Source organism: Hypanus sabinus, chromosome 17 (assembly GCF_030144855.1).
Source record: "Hypanus sabinus isolate sHypSab1 chromosome 17, sHypSab1.hap1, whole genome shotgun sequence".
Lineage (NCBI taxonomy): Eukaryota > Metazoa > Chordata > Chondrichthyes > Myliobatiformes > Dasyatidae > Hypanus > Hypanus sabinus.
The window spans coordinates 32,558,236-32,581,509 of record NC_082722.1 but is presented as its reverse complement, the minus strand read 5'-3'; the positions used below and the strand labels follow the sequence as shown (position 1 = coordinate 32,581,509).

At 40.2% G+C, this 23,274-nt stretch overlaps 1 protein-coding gene across 2 annotated transcripts in view; it reads left to right on the top strand.

Annotated features, from left to right (window-relative positions):
- Positions 1 to 2,140: 2,140 nt before the first annotated feature.
- The window catches only part of slc6a2 (solute carrier family 6 member 2), a 134,510-nt gene continuing 113,376 nt past the window's right edge, over positions 2,141 to 23,274 (top strand). Inside the window, exons 1-4 of one of the 2 annotated variants that reach the window (XM_059992812.1) lie at positions 2,141 to 2,277; positions 2,549 to 2,992; positions 3,684 to 3,815; positions 11,501 to 11,738. In XM_059992812.1, the coding sequence (XP_059848795.1) occupies positions 2,710 to 2,992; positions 3,684 to 3,815; positions 11,501 to 11,738 (653 nt within the window). In that variant the 5' untranslated portion in view covers positions 2,141 to 2,277; positions 2,549 to 2,709. Of the gene's footprint in view, positions 2,278 to 2,491; positions 2,993 to 3,683; positions 3,816 to 11,500; positions 11,739 to 23,274 lie in introns of those variants that run through there. The other variant, XM_059992811.1, reaches the window with a different exon arrangement.

Below are 23,274 nucleotides of genomic sequence, written 5' to 3'. Positions count from 1 at the left end.
CCTAATTCTGATTCTCATCCAAGACAGGCAAATTATCCAAAATTGGTTCAATAGCCAGAAAGAAAGCATAATAACTGATTTCTTTTTTGATTGGAAGGCTGTAAACAGTGGAATCCCTCACTTTATTGTGCAGTGTATATTAACATCTGTGTAGGGAGCAAGATTTTAAAAAATTGCATAAAGTACAAAAACATGTCATGTGGTTGAGAGTGGAATTTGGATTGTACAATATATCAAGACACACCTACAGATAGTAGAGCAGATTGATAAGGTGGTTAAAATTGTACACATGATAAAATACTTCCCTTTATTAAGTGAGGGTGAATATTATAAGAACTGAGAAGTTACTATTGAGAAACAGTATATACAACATCATTTGGGCAACAGTTTGAATGTTCTGTATAGTTCTAGTCACCAAGTTCCAGCAAAAATGCGATTGTGCTGGAGAGGGTTTAGAAGAGATTCTTAAAGATGCTGTCAAATATGAAAAATTGTAAATATCAGAAAAGAATGAATAATCCAAAGATGTTATCTTTTGTAATTGATGGCAGAGGTAAGATTTAATTGATACATATGGAATTATGAGTGGTGTAGGCAAAGTAAATAGGTAGGACCTTTTTTAGTAGAAGATTCAAAAATAGGGATCATACATTTAAAGTAAGTGATGGATTCAAAGGAACGAGCAAGAGTAGGTCTTGACCCAAACTTCCGACAATTTCCCTCCACAGATGCTGCTGAGCCATTGGGTTCCTCTGGTATCCTGGGCTTTGCTCAGCTTTATAGTATCTGCAGCCTCCCATGTCTCAAACTGTCTGATTGGTTGATAGAGGCAGAAGCTTCACCAAATTTGTGTATTTAAGGAGTTATGGATCTAAATGATGGAAGATTGCATTTGTTTCAGCAGCTCTCTTTTTGGTCGGCTCAGAATGTCTTTCTGCTGTGTTGTAATTGTCTGTAACACAATGGAATGCAGTGCAAAGCAAGACTGTGTCATTCAGTCTTGTGTACATTGGATGCTACTGTAAAAACACTTGTTTCCAACTTATAAGGACAACCAGTCCTGACTATAATGACCTTGCAAATGCCAATGAAAACATGTGCAACCAAATTGAATATTCACTGATTATGCAGTGTTTGGTATCTTTGGGCTGTTGTGGAGAAAGGTGAAGTTTAGGTGCTGCCAGAAAGCTGCTGTGTGTTGCTGCTCTTCACAGAAAATAAAACAGTGGCTTTTTGTGTTCAGGGTGTCCTTTAGAGAGAATATGTGTGCTGCGTTTGTACAACATGTAAATCCACCCAGAAAATGCCAACCCTGTTTACACCCACCTTCAGAGAAAGGTGGCCTGTTATAGCAATCCTTTAATGATTTCTGCCAAGATCTCAGTCTTAAAGCCCTCAGACTGTTATGTTGTTACATGTCCCGAAGAAGGTGGTAAATAATGGACTCGACTACCACACTGCATTGATCATGGGGTGCAGGAATACAATCAAACCTTCACTCTAATATTAAAGAACTTCCCTTCCTTAGGGTGTTTACTTTTGTGGAGAAAATCGGTTATTTTGCTAGAGAGGAGCTAGTTTTTTCTTAATCATTGTCCTGCACTGCTCTGAAGCTATCTCTGAATGTCATGGAAATGTTGTGTGAAGGCGGTTGCCACAATTACTTTTCCAGTAGCGGTTGGGAGAACTGCACGCGGGGCGGGCTTCCCAGTCAAAGCGGTGGATCCGCTTTCAACACTAGACGAGCTTGCTGAACGTGTAATTACTTAACTAACAAAAATCCCACCCCGACGAACATCCCGAGACAAACGCCATTTTTTAAGACCCGCCACGGTGCTCCCTTGACAACTGATGAAATGTTGCAGGTGGCAACAATATTCTACGATTTCAAAGCCGATGTTTTTACCCGAGTCCCTGTTGACTAACGGGAATTTGACGAAAGAAAACCCGTTTATAGGATAGTGAATCCACTCCTTGCAAATGACATCATAGACACAGGTTCTGCTAAATGCAGAGAATAATGAAAGTTGTTCTAATTTCAATAACATGGAAAATCCCGTTAAGCAGCGCGGACTTCGAGTGGTTCAGTTCCAGTGAACAAGAGGTTTGTTTAACTGAGGTGTTCCAATCACAACAACTGCTCGGCAGTGTGGCGGGAAACCGCGTGCCTTGAATTTAGTCTGCCGATGTCTCTCTCTCATATCGGGATGGGTTGAGAACACGCAGAAGTCAAGTGGTGGCACTGTTTGGCAAAATATTGACTTCAGACCACGTGAAGTGAGTGGAGCCTGGTTTAAAACCTGACATTTAACACTGCCTGCAGATCATTGCCTCTCAAACTTCCATCGGAAGCTAAAGTCTTTTCTGGACTCTGGAGTGATCCCACCTCGATTTACCACCTTTACATTTATTGCCCCACTCTTCTCGATTGAAGTACTGTGCACCATTTTAAACTCCTATGACCATAACCCTGTATCTATTTCTCCTTACGTGATGCTTCTATTAAGTGATAAAGCAACTGTTTTCATTTTGTTTTATGTCTCTACAGCTGGCGGCCGCTGAGGAAACTCCTATCCAGGCTTCAACAGGATTGCCAGTGCTGTGACTTATTACTTTCCCCTCTGACCGCTCTGACATTTGGTGGTGTTGTATACGTTTATTCCCGTATCCCCGCTTCTCCCAAACATTGCCACACTCGCGCAGACAGGAATGATGAATAAGCAAGTGCTTTCTGATCACAAGCTGGCATCTGTTGCTCCAATGATAGAGTGCAACGATGTGGAGAGGAAGGAGATGGAGCTCGTTCTGGTGAAGGAACGCAATGGGGTTCAGTACGCAAACACTGCTATCATCAACAGCTCAGCCGGGACAGAGCAGGAAGGCAGGGAGACATGGGGGAAGAAGGTCGACTTCTTGCTCTCTGTTGTCGGTTTTGCCGTGGACCTGGCCAATGTGTGGAGATTCCCCTTTCTCTGTTACAAGAACGGAGGCGGTGAGTGAAACTTTCTTTTAATTTCCCTGTTCTGCTTGAATTGGTTTGATGGAAGAATGATATTAAAAGCGGCGACCGGTCTGCGCGTCGAGGCAGCTGTGATTTCTGTGAACTTCCGAGAAGGAAGGGGTTCTTTCTAATGACCTCGCCGACCGGAGACAGTGTAAAACCTAGCCTGGGTTTGATCCGATAATCCATTGGGGGGCAAAGTCCAACCCACGTAAACACTCCCCGTACCCTCTCCTGACGGATCTCTCACTTTCTGAAGCACAGGGTGAAAGGAGCCGCACTTTACCGAAGCATCGATTCAAGCTTAGCCATTTTAGGAGTGCATTCTTACAACTGGTTCTCTTCACTAAAATGGTGTTATAAACTAGTCCTCTGGTACCGGGGATGGATGCAATCCAAGAACGGGTAACAAAAGGCCACACATACAGTTCTGATTATCTCCGCACGGTCGCTGGAAGTGCACTTCCTCAGTTCAGATGCTTTCCTGGGGCGATCGAAGAATGGAAACATTGTCTTGACGCTTTATTGATACGATGCTTCAGTCTAACTTTTCATTGGCGAAATCGTGCACCGCACCTAACCTTGGTCAGGCGGCGTTTGGAACCAGCATCGCTCGCTGCCACGGAGCGATCAAAGCGCTGGTTCCACAAATAAACACACTGTGCTCTTCCTCTTTCCCCAGGTGCATTCCTCATCCCTTACTTGTTATTTCTGCTAATCGCTGGAATGCCCTTGTTTTACATGGAGTTGGCACTGGGACAATACAACCGCGAGGGCGCTGCCACCGTATGGAAAATCTGCCCTATATTCAAAGGTGATTTGTCTTTGCAGTTTTCAGCAGAAGTAGCCTATTAATTCGCATGACTCGCGTGGGATTTCAGTAAGATAACAAAACAAATGGAAGCGTCTGCACTTGATAACAAACCATTTTGTTAACATTTATAACATTAGTGCGCGTAAGATGACCGTGAGTCTAGGACTGAAGTCAGGAAATGTGATAAAGTCCATTTTATGCAGCAAGCTGAAGCTAACCACAGACTATGCGCTGCCTTCGAATTGTTATATAATGATTGCAGGGGAATAATGTATCGTTGAATTTGCAGAGTCTAATTTGCCTGCTTGTGGAATTGATCTGTCCTGGTTGTTTCCGTACGGCTGGCAGATTTCGGAAGGAACTGGAAGCCTCCGAGTATCCCATTCCAAAATCATTAACAGTTTCCCATTGGTTTGGCTGTTCGGGGTAGGATTCAGTGCCAAATGCTTTATGATTTACTAAGGGCGATCTTACCATAGACAAACCTATGCTCTAGCCTATAGAGTTATGTTTTGTGTTTTTTTTTAAACTGCTTAAATGTTGCAGTTTTATACCTTGTTAGATTGTGCGCAAAACAGGTAATGATTTAATTGGGTGAGGGGGTATTTGTTAACGAAGTTATTCATCAACAATTAGCAATTATTAATTAAGATGCAACCTACGGAGAAGTGAAACCAGTGAGTCTTCTACAAACTAATGTTTTCAACAGCCCAGATATACCTCAGTGAGGAAGGAAGATGATGTGAGCATATTTAAGCTGGTAGTAAGATCACAATTTTCTTTCAAATTGCTTTTTCTCAACTCCGTTTGTCAAGCAAGCATGTCGGGCCTTGAGCATACTTTAGTAATGTAGGCTGGGCCAAAATTATGACCTTTCGCTTGTTCAGCAAGAGCTGGTACAAGAAGGTAGAACATAGCTTAGAGATTGGCGTGACCCTGTTACAGCTCCGGGTGTCGGAGTTCAATTCCAACGCCGTCTGCAGCAGGATTGTATGCCTGTCCTGTGGCACTCGGGTTTTCCCCGGGCGCCTCCTGTTCACTCCCACAGTCCAAAGACATGCTGGTTAGCAAGGCATTGTAAATTGCCCTTTGGGTAGGCTAGAATTAAAATAGAGAGGTTGCTGGGTGGTGCAGCGGGTTGGGCCAGAGAGCACAATGAAAGTAAGCAACACACACAAAATGCGGTGGAACTCAGCAGGCCAGGCAGCATCTATAGGGAGAAGTACAGTCGATGTTTAGGATGACACCCTTTGTCAGGACATACAGCACTGCAGCACAGTGTAGTCCCTTTGACCCACGATGTTTACTAACCAACGTAAACATACACCATGATCAACTTAACTTTCCCACCTACACAACCATAACAATCCATCTTCTTGCATCCATGTGCCTATTAAAGAGTCTCTTAAATGTCTCTATTGTATCAGGCTCTGCCATCGCCCTGGCAGTGTGCTCAGGACATCCACCACTCTCTCTATATAAAAAATACTTTTTTTCTGCTATCTTCCCGAAACTTCCCACACTCACCTTGAAAGCATCCCCTCTGGTAGTACCCATTGCCACCTTGGGGGAAAAGCTGCTGGCTCCTCACCCTATCTGTGCCACTGTAGGGCATAGTTTAGATCGCTTGGACCACAGTTCAGGGTTCATTTCAGGAGTCCTCACCTTGCACATCTGTATGTTCCTTCACGTGTGTGCATGCATTTGCTCTGGGTGCTTCAGTCTCCTCCCAGAGTCATAGTAAATTGTCCCCTGACTAGGTTAGGGTTAAATTGATGGGTTGCTGTGTAATGCGACTCGGTGGGCAGGAAAGGCTTGTCCCCTGTGCTGTATCTCTAAATAAATAAATAAATGCTCCGATCCTGCTCAATCAATTCGCCTATGATCTTCTATCACTCCAAAGGGAAAAGTTCTAGCTTGCTCAACCTTTTCTACTATGTGACTAGTTGTCACATAACCAAACCTCCTAATGATTTGGCAGGTAATTGCACTGGACAGTTCAGAGACTTCCTGTGAATCTTGCCTCACAGTGCGTCCTGCTTGCCAGTATGTACCTTGGTACAAGTGGAGGACTCTCCCATCCCTCCACTAGAGGGAAACAGCTCCATTAAAACATAGAACAGCACAGTATTTAAGTTTCCAGGACACTGGCTGAGATGGGTCGTACTGCCCATTAAAAGTGCCTGACTGTTCAATGTGCTAAATTATAACTCAAAATTGGATATGAAACTCCTATTCTCAACAAAAATATTTAGCAAATCACAAAATATGGAGCCTCTTGGACCTCTTTTGTATTCAAACAGACGGAGGCCAGTCTTATTTTCCCTTCTCCCTTGCCCCAATCTCTACCTCCTCAATTCTTTTGGTGCCTGTGATGCTGTTGTGTCGAAGTTTTTCACTGCATCTTTGATGCATGTATTTGTGGAAATGACAATTAGTTCAATTTTCACCTAATAAATTACTAATTTCAGCTTTGAGTGCATCTCCACAATGGCTGAGCATCCACAGCAATTTAATGTGGTAAATTCCTGTAATTTCCAGCTTAGAATATGAATTTTTTAAAATCAGAATCTAATGGTTCCCTCATCTTCCGAAGATCTGGCCTACCACATCTACAGTATTCATCAGGATAAAAAGGAGTGACTGACAATTAACTAAGTTTCTCTCATTCAAAATCTTGTATTTGAATGAGATAATCTTTCGGTCTACTCTGATTTAAAAATTACTAATTGAGCTGGCACCTTTAACTTTTTGTGCAGGGAGACACAACCTTCTGACACTCCTCTGATTTTAATGTTGGGTCTCTTCACCATTTCATTCTCCCTCTCTCTTGAAAAATAAACAAACATTTACTCACTTATTTTAACCATTTCTCTTAAAATTGAACCCTTGTAATGCCAAATCTGCATAATGCTGTGTCATATATCAATAATATCCCTATGGTGATATGGTTCCGAGAAATGCACCCTGTGTTTCTGATGTGCTCTAAACATTGTTTACTTATAACAGAACTTCCTCAATTTGTCATGCCGTCAGCTAGAAAGGTTAACAGTTCATTCACCTTTTTTGATTTCTTTTCCCGTACTCGATCGTTAGTAGTCCGTACACATCCATATGAATCCCCACATCTCTTGAGATGTGCACTGCTGCCAGCTTTTTGTTTTCTACCAGCTTCACCAGACATAACTGGAATGCAATGGTTTTGTTGGGGAATGAAAATTGCAACTTTTACCAATGTATAGAATATAAAATATTGAACAGTATAACAGAGGAATAGGCCCTATAACTCACAATGTCTATGCTGCACATCATGTCAAATTAAATTACATTTCATTCCCCGCTATATCCTCCCATTCCCTGCATATTTGCGAGTCTATCTAAAAACATCTTAAGCACCACTATCCATAATGCATTTTAAAAAAGTATTTTTCATTTTCATAATGTGATCAGTTACAATATGTCGATGACTACTTTACCTTAAAAGCCCACCTCAGACACATTAGTTGCCAGGCAAAGATGGGGGTTAGGAGCATTGTGATACTTCTAGTATCTGCAGTGCTAATGTATGTCATCATAAACATCTTACTTCAATACGGGACTCAAAGATGAATGCGATTGGAAAGAGGTAGGTGGAGGAGGAGACAATGCTTCTTCTTGTTCCCGTTGGCCTAATACCAGTTCTGTAGAAAGATGAGCGCATTGAGTCTAGAAAGCACTATAATGCCTGTTGGCTAAATGCAGTTCATAAAAGAGACCTTTTTGGCCATTATGTACTTCTCAGGCAAAATTAGACTTTGAATTAATCCCACTTCTGGCTCTTGGTCCAGAGCACATCAAGTAGGTATCCACATAGATATTAAACGTTGTGAAAGTTTCTTCTCCCACCATCCTTTCAAGCAGTGAATCCTGGACCCCTCCACTTAGGGCATAAAAATAAAATTTCTCAACTCCCTCCTGATGCTTTGATCAATTAATTTAATTTTAAACCCCGAAACTGATCTCTCTGCCAAAGATAATCATAGCTTTCTGTTTTCCCTGGCCATGTACCTCATGGTGTGATAAATGTCCCCGCACTCACCTTAGTATCAATGGAAGAGCAAGTCCAGTTACACATCTCTCCTCTTTAATAGAATTCTTCAACCCTGCTAAAGCCTTGTGGTTTTCCCCTGCAGTCTACCCTGTGCTAAAACATCCTTACTAATGTGTGATGGCCAAAAATGTATGGCATGCTCAGTTATTGAATTTGAATTGCTGACTTTCATGTTGAGAAATCAGGCAGGATTCATGTAATCTAGGATGCCACCTACTGATAATTGATAGATGAAGATGTATTGACCAATCACTGTTAAACTGAACAACTAGAAAACACTAGCCTTTGGGTTTATGCATATAAAAGAGAGGATTTGTATATTTGCATGGAGCTTTTTCATTAAAGGAATGGGTAGGTGTGTTCAAGTTGTAAAAGGGAAGAAAACAGCACAGAAAACAAGCTCTCACAAAAGATAGCTAACAGTCCTCCATGAGTTTTTTTTAAAGAATAATGTACCAACGCTGAAAATAAGTTGTTAAATAAATCCTACCGAAAAGTTCTCCATCTCTTTAAAATGGATGGCATTTGTTCATCTCTATTAAGAATTATAAAACTATTTTAAGAAGTTGCAGTTTTGGCATTTTCAAAAGGAACAAAGAAAAAATATATTGAATCTGTTTAATGAAGTCCAGTACATTTCATTAACAATCTCATAATGAAAGAATATTAACAAGATACTTAAACCTCTTGGTATTCTAATTCTGGTGGTATAATGAAAGATTGTGGCATTGTTCACATTCTAGCCCTTGTTCAGAATCAGAAGCAGATTTCATATCACCAGCGAAAGTTGTGAAATTTGTTAACTTTATGGCAGCAGTACAATGAAATATATGATAAATATAGAGAAAAAAATTGAGTTATATTAAGTGTGTGTGTATATATATATATATTAATTAAGTTAAAACAAGTAGTGCAAAAAAGCAGAAATTAAAATTCTAATGAAGTAGTGTTCATGGGTTCAATGGGCCATTTAGAAAATCAGATGGCAGAGGGGAGGAAGCTGTTCTTGAACATGTGTGACTTCAGGCTTCTGTACCTCCTTCCTGAAGGTAACATGTCCTGGGTGGTGAGAATCCGTAATGATGGACGCCGCCTTCCTGAGGGAGCACACCTTGAAGATGTTGTGGATATTACAGACTCTAGTTCCCATGATGGAGCTGATTCATTTTACACGTTTCTGCATATTATTTTCATCTTGTGTAGTAGCCCCACCCCCATCTTATTTCACTTACTTGGATCTTCAAGGCAGTAAATCAAGACAGTAAGGGTTTAAGTTTTTTTAAATAAAAGAGATGACATTCACTCATACATGTAATTGTATAAAGATTACATTCACCACCTTGTTAAGAGACAATAAGGCTCTTATGAAAACATTATTTGATAAATTTATTCCCAAGTTTTCTCTAAGCATTTGTTTCATTTTCAGCCAGTGGTTACTTCATAAAATAATAAATAAATAGATGATCTGTTAAGCACATATATACTTGTGATGAAGTTTGGGAAAAGGCATGTTAATTGCTAAAGAAATTCTGATTCATTTCAGGGAAATTTGAGGAAGAAATTACAGCAATTTAGCTAATGTGATTTAGAAAAATCCACGCTAATAGTAACAGTATTCCTCGGAGTTTAAAAGTTGATGAATTATGGGCACCACTTGAGTATTCCCATCATTGAACAAATGTGTTCATTGACAGTCTGAATTATGGCAATTATGGCTGGCATTACATTACCATTGCAGGAGAAGAGGGGGAGTAAGCTTGTGAGATTTTTGAAAAAAAGGTTGGAAGATACAAAACGGAGGGTGGTGATTAACTGTGGCATTTGCAGTTTACACTTAAGCATCTATAAAATGGAAGGCTATGGAATGATGCCAAAGGAACACTTGTTTACATTATTCCTGGTATTTATACTTCAGCACTATAAAGAGAACTATGCCACCATTCTGTTTTTCAACATCTGCAAAACAGTTCTTTGGCACAAACAGTTGCCAAAGAACAAGTTGTAGAAGTTGACATTTAGCCATTATTCACATTGTGAATACACTTCAAAAGGGAAGTTGCTGCAATGCCTTTTGCAGCATTATGTTTGATCACAAAGTCAAACTTGCACTCTTAATATCACCCTCGTCATTATGTCATTAATGTTCAGATAAGGTATAAAAAGGCCATTGTAAAGACTCAATAAATAACCCTGAGGTTAGCTTTATTGTTCAAGTAAATATTTCTTGCTAAATAACAAAATGTAATCAATATGTTATGATCAAATGTCTAAAATGCAGTCAACACCGTTGCACAGGGACTATTAGAAGTGCAGTTTTAATATATTTTAACAACAAATTACTCTCTGACACAGAATCCACAGTAGAGGGAAAGCCAATGTGTTCTGCAAAATGCGAATACAAGTTCCTTGTTGTAATTGATATTATATTCAAGAAAACTAGAGGCTCATATGTTTGTGATCAATTTAAAATGGTAGACAGCTCAAGTGTTAAAAAGAATTGAGAACATCCAATGGAAGAAAACAAATTTTAAGATCTTGCCATATACTAACTTGGAAAACATTTCTGGAAAAGATGGTGTTTTTTTTCTGAGTATCTGCCACCAAGATTTGGATTTCCTTGTTAAAGTGGATGGTTAACACCTGCTGGCTGCAATTCATTATTAGGTTGCCAACTAAGTTCTACTGTTCAGCTCTTCATGGAGTCCAATGGCAGGGCATGAACTTGCTCTAGTCTCCCCTCGCTTGTGTTGGGGAGTCTGCCTTCCCAACCTGCTCTGGGTTAGACCCGACCATATATGGTGTAACCATTAATTTCAATGGTGATGAAATGTGGGTAAATAGGCATTAACCTATTTTATTATTTGAGTTAGCTTTTCATTAGCTAATTCAATTAGTGCTTTAATTTTAAATTCTAAAATCTTTAACCATTTAGTTTTTCATAGTTTTAAAAGCTGTCAGTTGTTGAGTTTTAGAGGGCAAGATTTAGAAACTTCACAACTTTTAAGTTATCTTGTGGATACAACTTTTTCTGAGTTTTCTTTCTTTCCTTATGCTCCATTCCACTACCTCATGATAGTATTGCATCAAACAAAGCGCTATTACTGTGCAGGGAGTTGACATCAGCAGATAGGAAAACACCCATACACCATAAAAGACAGGAGCAGAATTAGGCCATTCAGACCACTGAGTCCATTTCACCTTTCTATCATGACTGATTTATTATCCCCCCCCCCCAACTCCATTCTTCTGTCTTCTCCCAGTAGCCTTGCTAATCAAGAACCTATCAACCTCCAGATTAGAACCAAAGTATATGCATTGTTTGCTCCATTAGTCAGCAAGTTCAGGTCTGTGATTACCATGGAAATATGAACCATTCCGCTAAATTTTCTTTGATAAATGGAATTTGTTTTTAAAGAATCTGACATACCCTAACATACCTATGGAGTGTTTGACAGGGCAAGAGGGAAAATTGGAGCACTTGACATTATTTGATAGAGAGAGAAAAAGAAGCTTGGTTATTGTTTTCACATATTGTAGTGAATTGCAAACTGTACCCTGGTTAACAGAAATTAAGCATCTATGTTTTCTCTTTTAGGTGTGGGCTATACTGTGATACTGATAGCCCTATATGTTGGCTTTTACTATAACGTCATCATAGCTTGGTCTCTGTACTATCTCTTCTCTTCATTCACCACTGACCTCCCATGGGTACACTGCAATAACTATTGGAACAGTCGGAACTGTACTGACCCTAAACTACTCAACACCTCATTACTGGGAAATGGAACCAAATATTCAAAATATAAAATCACACCGGCTGCAGAGTATTATGAGTAAGTTCAATCCTTTATTTTATTGGTTCTTGAGAACTGTGATATATAAATCTGATTTTGACAGATCTTTTTATTTATACACATACACACTCAAATGAATTGCAGTACATTTTTAGCCTCTGATTCACTGCACTGGCACATAGTCTAAAGTCCATTAACTCTTTGTGAAACTTGGTTAAACTTTCTATGCTTTTGAATGGAGAAAGTTCATAGCCATTTATGTTACAGCTAGTAAACAATCATGTTGACAAATGGTCTTTCTGACAGCTTTACAAACTGCCAAACTTCACCTGCATCAATTTACCCTAATAAAGTAGTTTATAATCTTGGTTTATTTTAAAACTGCTAAAAATGGAGAAGTTTGATGGCAATATTTGTTGTAATAAACCTGGGAACTTCCTAGAGTAAGAGATCATACTGATAATTAGAACAAGCTAAGTATTTGAAATAAAAGCACCAGGGCTTTCCATATCACAAAGACAGAGGCTGGACATCCAGAATAATACACAAAAAATGCTGGAAAAACTCAGCAGGTCAGGCAGCATCTATGGAGACAAATAAACGGTCAACATTTCAGGCCAAGGCATCCTGCTCATTCCTTTCAATAGATGCTCCTTGATCTGTTCAGTTACTCCAACATTTTATCTGTGTTATAATGCTTTGTATATAAATTTTAATTACTTTTATGTAGTTGGGCATTATTGTGGTGAAAGCTAAGGCTGTGTGAAGATTATGAAATGTTATAGTAACTGATTATTTTATAGTAACTTTATTAGTTTACCAAGCCAGCTGGTGGCGTAGTGGCATCAACGCCGGACTTCGGAGCGAAGGCTCCTGAGTTTGAATCCAACCAGCTCCCTTGCACGCTTTCCATCTGTGCTGGGTTGAGCATTGAACCTTTTCACTCGGCCTCATAAAAATAAGAAAGCCTGCTTTAAAAAACAGCATCCCGATGACTCCACTTCCTTCTTCTTCTTCTTCTTCTTCTTCTTTATTAGTTTTCCACACCTATAATCTTTCTCTGTAGATCTGTTTGTCAAGTTGCTGTCAGCAGGATGTTTGAAAGTTTAACACTTTCTCCAGGGAGTCGGGATTTGTGTGACTTGGTCAAGTTCATTGTCTAAGCTATGAAGAAAGAAAAAAAATGCCATTTAAATTAAATTACTGAACTCAACATCAAATCAGACATGGAAAGTGAAATACAGAGAGAAAAAAAAATCATAGGACTGAAATTGCTACAAGACTAGAAACGTAAAATAGGAATTTTAACATTTGTTGTAGTTAATGTCACAAATTCTTCAACAATAGAAAACTGAAGGAATGATAATCCACATTTATGATATTTAAAATTCAGTGAGAGAGACGGTGATTCAGATATGACTTGATTTTTAACATTTTCTTGGATTAGAAAGGATGATTTTTATCCTTTGAGTTTAATCCATTTCTATGATAACAGTCCCAAACTTCAAATCCAATACATTTGAAAGGAGAGCGTTGGACCTGGACAGCTAGTTCTGTATTTTGCACTGTAAACTGTCTGCCAGCTTTTCCTATGTATGAATGAGTCAAATTAGTTACTTTTATGGTGTCCAAGAGTGTTAAATTTGATGGAACTCTAAAAGAACTGGTAGAATCTTATTTACATGTGCTATACAAGGATCATAATACTAGTTTTAAGTGCCCTCTTATAATGCCAGAGAAAGAAAAACACCAAGACCCAATTTAAAAACAAAGCAGAAAATGCTGGAAGTGGTCAAGAAGTCAAGATAACACTTGTGGAGAGATGAACAGTGGCTATATTTTAGCTGAATTTATTAGAATGAGAAAACTAAAAAGCTATCATCTGTCTACTGAAATAACTTAATGGTTTGAGCAGCAGCTGTAAGAGGAAAGAAATTGTTGAATAAGGGTTGAAACCCTGCATCAGTCATGAACAGGAGCTAGTTTAGCCCCCCTGAGCCCACTCTGCTGTTCATGACAAGACTTGGCTTCAACATTATGTTCCTGTGCTTTCCACATTTCCTTCAATTTTCTGTAGTATTGAATATTTTGAATGACTGCATATTTACAACCCTCTGGTGCAGTGAATTCCGATCATTTACAACCCTTTATTGCAGAAATTCTTCCTCATCAACATCAAGACTGAGCGTCTCTTTATTCTGATGCTTTGACCTTAGTTGAAGAAAACCACACTTCGGGAAACATCCCCTAAGTATTCACTCAGCATTGAGTCATCACAGAATCTTTTTTTGTTTCAAAGAGGTCACCTACCATTCTTCAGTATTCAAATGAGTATTGTCCCAATCTGCCCAACGTCTCTCCATACACCAATCATCCCAGGAATGTACCTAATGAATGCTAAGACCATAAGATATAGGAGCAGGATCATGCCATTCAGCTACGCTCTGCTATTCCATCATGGCTGACATATTTTCCCTCTCAACCCCATTCTCTTGCCTTCTCCCTGCAACCTTTGACAACTTTACTAATCAAGAATCTATTTACCTTTAAGTATGCCCTTCTCAGCTGTCTATGGCAATTAATTCCACAGATTCAGCGCCTTCTGCCAAAAGAAATTCCTCCTCATCTCTGTTCTATAGGGATATCATTCAATGTTGAGATTGCACCTTCTGGTTTTAGACCCTCCCTCTATTTGAAGCACCCTCTTCACGTCCACTCTAGCTCGGCCTTTCAACACTTGATATTTTCTCAATGAGATCTCACCCCCATTCTTCTAAATTCTAGTGAGTATGATCCATCAAATGCTCCGCATGTATTAACCCTTTCACCCCCAGTTTCATTCTTGTGAACCTCATCTGGTCCTTCTCCTTAAAGATTAAAGAAGAGTAGCTTAATTTGTCGTATGCCCATTGAAACATACAGCAAAGTGCGCCAGTTGCGTCAACAACCAACACAGTCTAAGGACGTGCTGTGGACAGCCTGCAAGTGTTGCCATGTTTCTGACACCAACACAGCAATCCCACAAATTATTAACCAGAACCCATACACCTTTGGAATGCGGGTGGAAAACAGAGCACCTGGAGGAAGCCCACGCGATCACGGAGAGAATATCTAAATTCCTTCCAGGGAGTGGCTGGAATTGAACCCAGTCTGCCGATCCCAGGTGTCATCTTCCTTTAGCCACGATTCTGTGATGCTCCATCATACCTGTCAACTTATAATTACGCTACAAGATCATTTACCTTATTTCATAAGGTAAATTTCATGTGCATTCAAAATAATACTTTCAGTCCTATATTCACACCCTTCTCAATTTTGCCTGTGATACCAGATGTTAAATTCTTATCCATTTATAATTTTTGTTTTATTCTTTATTTGGTAGACTTCAGTAACATCTCCTGCACTCTCTATCCTATTTACTTTATCCATACTTTTCCCAGCTATTGAAATCTGCACCCCCACCCCCCCACACACAATTTAATTCAAAGCCCTAGTTATAAGATTCGCCAGGACCCTTGTCCCAGCATGGTTCGGGTAGAGCTCATCCTATCGGAACAGCTCCCTCCTTCCCCAATACTAGTACCAACGTTCCACAAATTCAAATCCACTTCTCCAACACCAATCTTTGAGCTATGTACAGCATTTATCTCTCTGATCTATGCTAATTTGCATGGGGCTTAAGTAACATTCCAGAGGTTATTACTTACTTGGTTCAGTGTTTTAATTAGTCACTGGCTGTACAAATTCCCTCAGCAGAACCACTTCCTTTATTCTTTTCCCTCCAACTCCAAATTCCTCCATAGATTACATGAAGTCTCCTGAATCTGGGCACCAGCAGACAACATGGCTTTTGGTACTCTGAATCCTTGCTATTGAGAATTGTGTCTGTTCCTCTGATTATTATTTCCCCAAGAATCTCGGACCTACTGGGCACACTCAAGGGCTGAGGTTCCTCCAGAGCTACATCTTGGTCCCCCTGCTTGCCTCATTCACAGTCGCACACACTTGCCTCTGGCCACAGACCCAGTTTGAAGTAGTTGGATTCAATAAATGGATGTGACTCTCTCTTGAAACACAGAGTCGAGGCAAATGGCCCCCTTCCTGAAGCGCTGCAGTGTTTGAAGGCTCAGATTCCAGGTCATCAAATTTGAGTCCAAGTTCCTCGAGCAGCCAATACTTGCTGCAGATTTGGTCACCAGGAACCACAGTGGAGTCTATCAGCTGCACATCATGCAGCTACAATACATCACCTGTTCTTTCATCCCTACTTAATTAGTTCTGGTTTAAATAAAGTTTACCTGTTCTCACTTGCTCACCTGTGCATTTTTCATGAAGTCCCTTGAGCCAAAGCCTCAGACCCATGCACTGGCCCACTCACACAATTGCCAATCCATAATGGCTTCCAAGACCTTGGCCTCTGCCTCTTCTCGCTAAAGCTTCATTTTCCCACTCTAGTTCTGTCCTATGCTAAATATAGCTGCTCCCACAATGGCCACTCCTTTTAAACCTCTTTTATACTGTGATGAAGTGCTATGAGAGGTTGAGAGAGAGTCAACTCCTGCCTAAGCAAGGACCTGGACCTGCTGTAATTTGCCTATTCGCCACAATAGATCTATAGTCGATGCAATCTCACTGGCTCTCCACTCAACCTTAGATCACCTGGATAGTAGTAATAGTAATACTGTGTATCTAATATTTCAGAAATATCTAAATAATTTTGTAAATGTATTGTTTGATTAAGCATTCTTTGCTGTCTATGTACTTCATTATGGTTATATGTAAATTCAAAGTTCAAAGTAAAATTAAGTATCAGAGTACATAAATGTCTCCACATAAAACCCAGAGATTCTTTCTGTGCAGGCAGACTTAGCAAATCTATAGAACAGTAAACATCAGAAACTGTAAGCAAACTTTGAAAATGCATATATAAATGAATAGCAATAAATAATGACCATTGAATAACAATATAACAGAGTCCTTAAATGAGTACAAACAAGCTGGATGAACTCAGTAGGTCAGGCAGTATCCGTTGAAAGAAGCAGTCAACGTTTCGGGTCGAGACCCTTCGTCAGGACAGAAACGTTGACTGCTTCTTTCAACAGATGCTGCCTGACCTACTGAGTTCATCCAGCTTGTTTGTATGTCTTGATTTGACCACAGCATCTGCAGTGTACTTTGTGTTTTCCTTAAATGAGTGTAGTTCAGGAGCCTGGTGGCTGAGGGGTAGTAACTGTTCATGAACCTGGTGGTGCAAGTCCTGAGGCTCTTGCACCTTCTGCTTGATGGCAGCAGCGAGAAAAGAGCAGGGCCTGGGTGGTGAGGATCTTGTTGAATGGATGCTGCTTTTCTATGGCAATGTTTCATGTAGCCGTGCTCAATGGTTGGGAGGGCTTTACCAGTGATTCACTGAGCCGAATCCATTACCTTTTGTAGGATTTTCCGCTCAAAGGTATTGGCGTTCCCACACCAGGCCATAATGCAGCCAGTCAGCACACTTTCCACCACACATCTACAGAAGTTTGTCAAGGTTTTGATGACATCCTGAATCTCTGCAGATTCCTGGGGAAGTAGAAGCACTGTCAAGCTTTTTTTTACAATTATATTTTTATGATGGGTCTAGGACAGGTACTCTGAGATAGTGACATCCAGGAGTTTAAAGTTACTGACCCTCTCCACCTCTGATCCTCCGATGATTACTGGCTCATGGACTTCTGGTTTCCCTCTCCTGGTCTACATTCAGTTCCTTGGTCTTTGTTATAACACTACTCAGCCAAATTTCAATCTGCCTCCTGTATGCTGATTCATCACCACCTTTGATATGGCCCACAACAGTCATGACTATACATTATGATATATACGCACCTCGCTTAAAGGCAACATAAAGTTAGACTCCTATTCCTGGCTCCATCTTTTTCTAGCAATTAGTTTTAATGTTTTGGAATTCCAAAACATAACATTTATATACTACAGCTCAGCGTACAACACAATCATGTCCTCTATTCTAATCAACAAGCTCCAAAACCTGGGCCTGTGTACCTCTCACTTCAATTGGATCCTTGACTTCTTCACTGCAGATCAGAAATAACATCTCCTCGCTGAGAATCAACACTAGCGCACCTCAAGAAAGTGTGCTCAACCCACTACCCTAATTTCTCTACACCCACGATTGTGTGGCTGGGCACAGCTCATAAGACATCTGTAAGTTTGCCAATGACACCACTATTGTTGGCAGAATTTCAAATAGTGACAAGATGGTGTACAAGAGCCAGGTAGATCAGCTGGTTGAGTGGTGTTGCAGCTATGACCTTGCACTCAACACATCAGTAAGACCAGGGAATTGGTTGTGGACCTGGAAGGGAAAGTTGAGGAATCACACTCCAGTACTCAACAAGGGATTAAAACTGGAAAGGGGAGATGTTTAAAGTTACTGAGTGTCACCATCTCTGATGATCTATTCTGGTCCTAATTACAAAGAAGGCATGGTGGTGGCTATATTTCATTAGGAGTTTGAGGAGACTTAGTAGGTCCCCAAAGACACTGGCAAATTTCAACAGATGTACTATGGAGAACATTCTAACTGGTTTTATCACTGTCTGGAACAGAGTGACTACTTCACAGGATTAGAAAAAGCTGAGAAAATTGTAAACTCAGCCACTTAGCCTTTCCAGCATCCAGGACACTTTCTCAAAGTCAATGCCTCAAAAAGGTGGCTTCTATCATTAAGGACCTCCACCACTCAGGACATGCCCTCTTCTCATTGCTACCATCATGGAGGAGGCAGAGAAGCATGAAGACACACACTCAACATATCAGAAGCAGCTTCTCCCCCTCTGCCATCAGATTGCTGAATGGACAATGAACCCCTGAACAACATCTCAGTTTTTTTTTATCTTTTTGCAGTACTTATTTAATTTTATATATACTGGACTGGCTCTTTTCAATGGTTCCTGCTGTAGCATAGATCTTGTTTATGCTTCTCCAAAGTGAAACTCTGTGTTGCTTTGAATATCAGCCCATTCATCCCTAAATATGGAAATAAAAACTATAAGCAGTATTCCAGGTACGATCACACCAGTGCCCAGTACTTACATCGAAGTTTCCCTACTTTTATATTTATGTTCTCTGCAAGATTCCAGAGGCATCCCTAATTACATAGTACCTGTATTTTGCCTTTCTGTTAGTGTTACTAGAACTCTGATTTCTGCATGCATTATGTGGTCTCACTTCATTTAAATAACAACTTGCTTTTTCATTCTTCCCACATTTCTTTCTTCTTGTCCACTTGTTTGATCAGTCCATATAATAATTATAGGCCCTTGAGGCCTCCTCACAACTCTTAACTCACTTATCTGCGCATCGGCAATTTTGATCCCAGTGCATTTGATCTATTCAATCAAGTCATCAATATACACACAGTGACCACTTTATTAGGTGCCTCCTGTAACTAATGAAGTAGCTACTGAGTGTATGTTCGTGGTGTGTTGGTGTGTGGCCAAGTGGTTAAGGTGTTCGTCTAGGTTGCTAGTTCAAGCCTTGGCTGAGGCTTGTGTGTGTTTCCTTGAGCATTGTCTGCAAAGAGACCAGTGCCAGGCTGTATGGGTCCTAATACCCTTCCCTTAGACAACATCGGTGGCGTGGAGAGGGGAGACTTGCAGCTTGGGCAACTGCCGGTCTTCCATTTAAAAAAAAAACTTTCCAAGGTGCAAGTCCATGGTCCATCGAGACTATCAGAGGCCTTCATGTTTGTGGTCTTCTGCTGCTGTAACCACTTCATCCACTTAAAAGTTCGACATGTTGTGCATTCAGAGATGCTCTTCTGCACGCCACCCTTATAACGCATGGTTATTTCAGATACTGTCACCTTCCTGTCAGCATGAACCACACTGACCATTCTCATTAATGAGGCATTTTTGCCTACAGAACTGCTGCTCATTGGATTTCCTTTTTGCTTTTTTTCACCTCTCTCTGTAAACTCTAGAGACTGCTGTGCATGAAAATCTCAGAGATCAGCAGCTTCTAAGATACTCAAACAACCCCTGTATGGCATCATCAATCATTCCAGATTCAAAGTCACTTAGATCACATTTCTTTGCCGTTCTGATACTCAGTCTAAATAAAATGGAACCTCTTGATGCTTTTGTGCATTGAGATGCTGCCAAAATTGGCTGGCGAGTGGTGTGTAGAAACAGATGGGGAGGGGGGAGAAGGGGCCGTTCTCGCTTAAAATACTGACACAATTTAGAACGTGTCATTGTCCATTTATCTTCAATACACACAATGTTGTTGATCTGTGAATTCAAATCTAATTAGAAAATAAAACAAAAAATGCATGGGATCAAACATGAGGAAATCTGCAGATGCTGGAAATACAAAAACACACACAAAATGCTGGTGGAACACAGCAGGCCAGGCAGCACCTATAGGAGAAGCACTGTCGACGTTTCGGGCTGAGACCCTTCATCAGGACTAACTGAAAGGAGAGATACTCAGAGATTTGAAAGTAGTGGGGGGAGGGGGAAATGCGAAATGATAGGAGAAGACCGGAGGGGGTGGGATGAAGCTAAGAGCTGGAAAGGTGATTGGCAAAAGTGATACAGACCTGTAGAAGGGAAAGGATCATGGGACGGGAGGCCTTGGGAGAAAGAAAGGGGTAAGGGGAAGCAGCTGAGGGAGATGGAGAACAAACAGAGTGATGGGCAGAGAGAGAATAAAAAGCCAAACAACTAAATATGTCGGGGATGGGGTAAGAAGGGGAGGAGGGGCATTAATGGAAGTTAGAGAAGTCAATGTTCATGCCATCAGGTTGGAGGCTACCCAGCCAGTATATAAGGTGTTGTTCCTCCAACCTGACTGTGGATTCATCTTGACAGTAGAGGAGGCCATGGATAGACATATCAGAATGGGAATGGGATGTGGAATTAAAATGTGTGGCCACTGGGAGATCCTGCTTTCTCTGGCGGACCGAGCGTAGGTGTTCAGCGAAACAGTCTCCCAGTCTGCGTCGGTCTCACCAATATATAAAAGGCCACACCGGGAGCACCAGACGCAGTATACCACACCAGCCGACTCACAGGTGAAGTGTCGCCTCACCTGGAAGGACTGTCTGGGGCCCTGAATGGTGGTGAGGGAGGAAGTGTAAGGGCAGGTGTAGCACTTGTTCCGCTTACAAGGATACAAGGAAATGCATGGGATGCTGAGCTCGTCAGACATCATCTATCGATAAAAAAACGAAGTTCAGGACAATGACTTTAAGGCCATAAAACATTAGAGAAAAATTGGGCAATTTCACCTATCGAGTTTGATCTGTCAGTTTTAATGACTTTTCATTAGAACCAAGGCTTTTATGATCTTATTGTGAATGTCTTATATTGAAAAATAGGTGGAACAAGTTCTAAATTCTCTTTGAGCACTTCTGTTGTGAACATGCTTTAGTAATGAACATTTTATGTTTAGGTACTGCTGGAAATGTTCATTGGTTCAGTCACTGTAGCAGAGGCACTAATGTACATTGCTTAAGCTGTAAACTGGAGAATGTGATGATGCTAATATCATTTTATTAGTGATTCTTATCTCAGAAGAAAAATGAGGAGCCATTATGTCTCATAATGTGTAAGTGCACTTTTTGGGAATTAATATAAAGCAACTTTTGCTGAGTAGTGTATCTTTTATATAGTATTAAAAGCAATTTCCTTAAAATTGATGTAGGAAATAATGGCCCTCAGCACTACATCCGACCAAAAATATGATTTCTATCAACCCTAAAACTCCTTGTAATCTTAATTAACTCCTAAAGAGTATCACAAAAATAGCAAACTAAAAAATGTAGTGCTAAATGATTTTGAATATATGATACACCATCAATAACTCTCGGAGATGTGAGGCGAGATATAGGCTTTTATTGGCTGGAAGAAAGAACAAGCAGCAATTGACCACCACACTATATCCTGGAGACTGAGGCCGAGGCTGTGTCTCCAATCGCCTTTATACCGGGGTCTGTGGGAGGAGCTACAGGAGCAGTCAGCGGGGGGGGGGGGCCTGTCCAGACAGGTATATGTAGTTCACTGCAATATATAAAACGCTGGAGGAACTCAGTGGGCCAGGCTTCATCGGTGCATATTGTATCATTTACTTTTTTCTATGAAGTTTGATAAGTTAAGTTGAAATATAGGAAGATTGTGTTTGATAATCAGCATGGCTAGAGTGGGCTGAAGGGCCTATTCCATGCTGTGTGACAATCTATGCTAAACTATTAAATAAGTACAACGCTATACTGAAGTGTGGGTATCCACATTATGGGACATCAGTACTAGCCTGCTGAATTGTTTTCTGCACTGTGCTTTTATCTGTGATCTTCCTTGTTTTCTTTCTATTCTGTTTCATTGCGGGACAATTATTACCCATCAAATCAGGGACAGATACAGGGGAAGTGGCTATTAAAAATATGGAACTACAATTGTGTCTTCTCCTCTGGATCTGTTCATTCTGTTTTTATTAGATGTTGGTTGCAGCTCAATTTCAAATTCAGGGGGATTCCTTTTCATCCAAATTTACCATACATGGTCATCTCTACAAATTGATGCTATTCATACCTGAAGTATATCGTCATCGCCGGTAATCTCGAACATACCAGCAACCACAAGCAATAACTGTGAATGTCCCCTTTTAGAATTTTCTAAGTCTCTGTGAGTATGGGACAGGCAAGGAATTCCTATCAATAAGATCTCTATGGTTAGAGACTTTCCGAGGGACCTTCATGACACAATACAGAGCATCGTAAACATCGTACTACTATCTGACTACAGCTTCATCCAAATTGATTTATTTCTGGTGTTAAAACATTTTTCCTTAAAAAGCCATCTGGAGAATGAGGGAGCTCTGACCTGCATATTTCAGCAGCAGTTTTTATATAGGAGAAAACATAACGTTGGATTGTTTCAATGCTTGCTAAATCCAAGCACTTAAACGGGGTGGGGAGGGATTATAGTTTGCCGAGTACTTCTTCCTCAGTTTCAGCTGTGTAGGCTCAAATAATAGTCCGGAAATAATTTTAAAATCGAAATTTTGAAGACCAGATAGTTGGTCATTAAAAAAAAAGGTATCATAGAATTCCTCAGTCCTTCCACAAATCCTAACCATGATTATTATTTATAATTAAAAATGCTAGACCAGTAATGGGATTGCTGTTTACCTTTAACAGGCTAGATGTATTCAAATTAAGGCAGAAGCTTCTGATTTTATCAGTACATCTTTATTTTATAAAGTAACACAGGAAAGCAATGATTAATTTTATAATTATCTTTAGAAATGACTTTATCCATTTGAAACAATTATTTCAAGGTAAATATAATGACATCACTATTTTCTGATCGACAGAGTTGCCTGGAAGTACATTAAATTCAGCGGTGTTACTTACCTTATTGTACAGTGTATTCTGCCTGTAGAATTCAATTCCATTGGCTTCAATGGACCTCAGTTTTGAAAATGCAGTGGAAGATGCTGTTCCAACAATTTTGCACATTCACCTTTTTTGAGTGGGAATGGACTTTGATACATACTTTTTCTTAACTTTACAGTT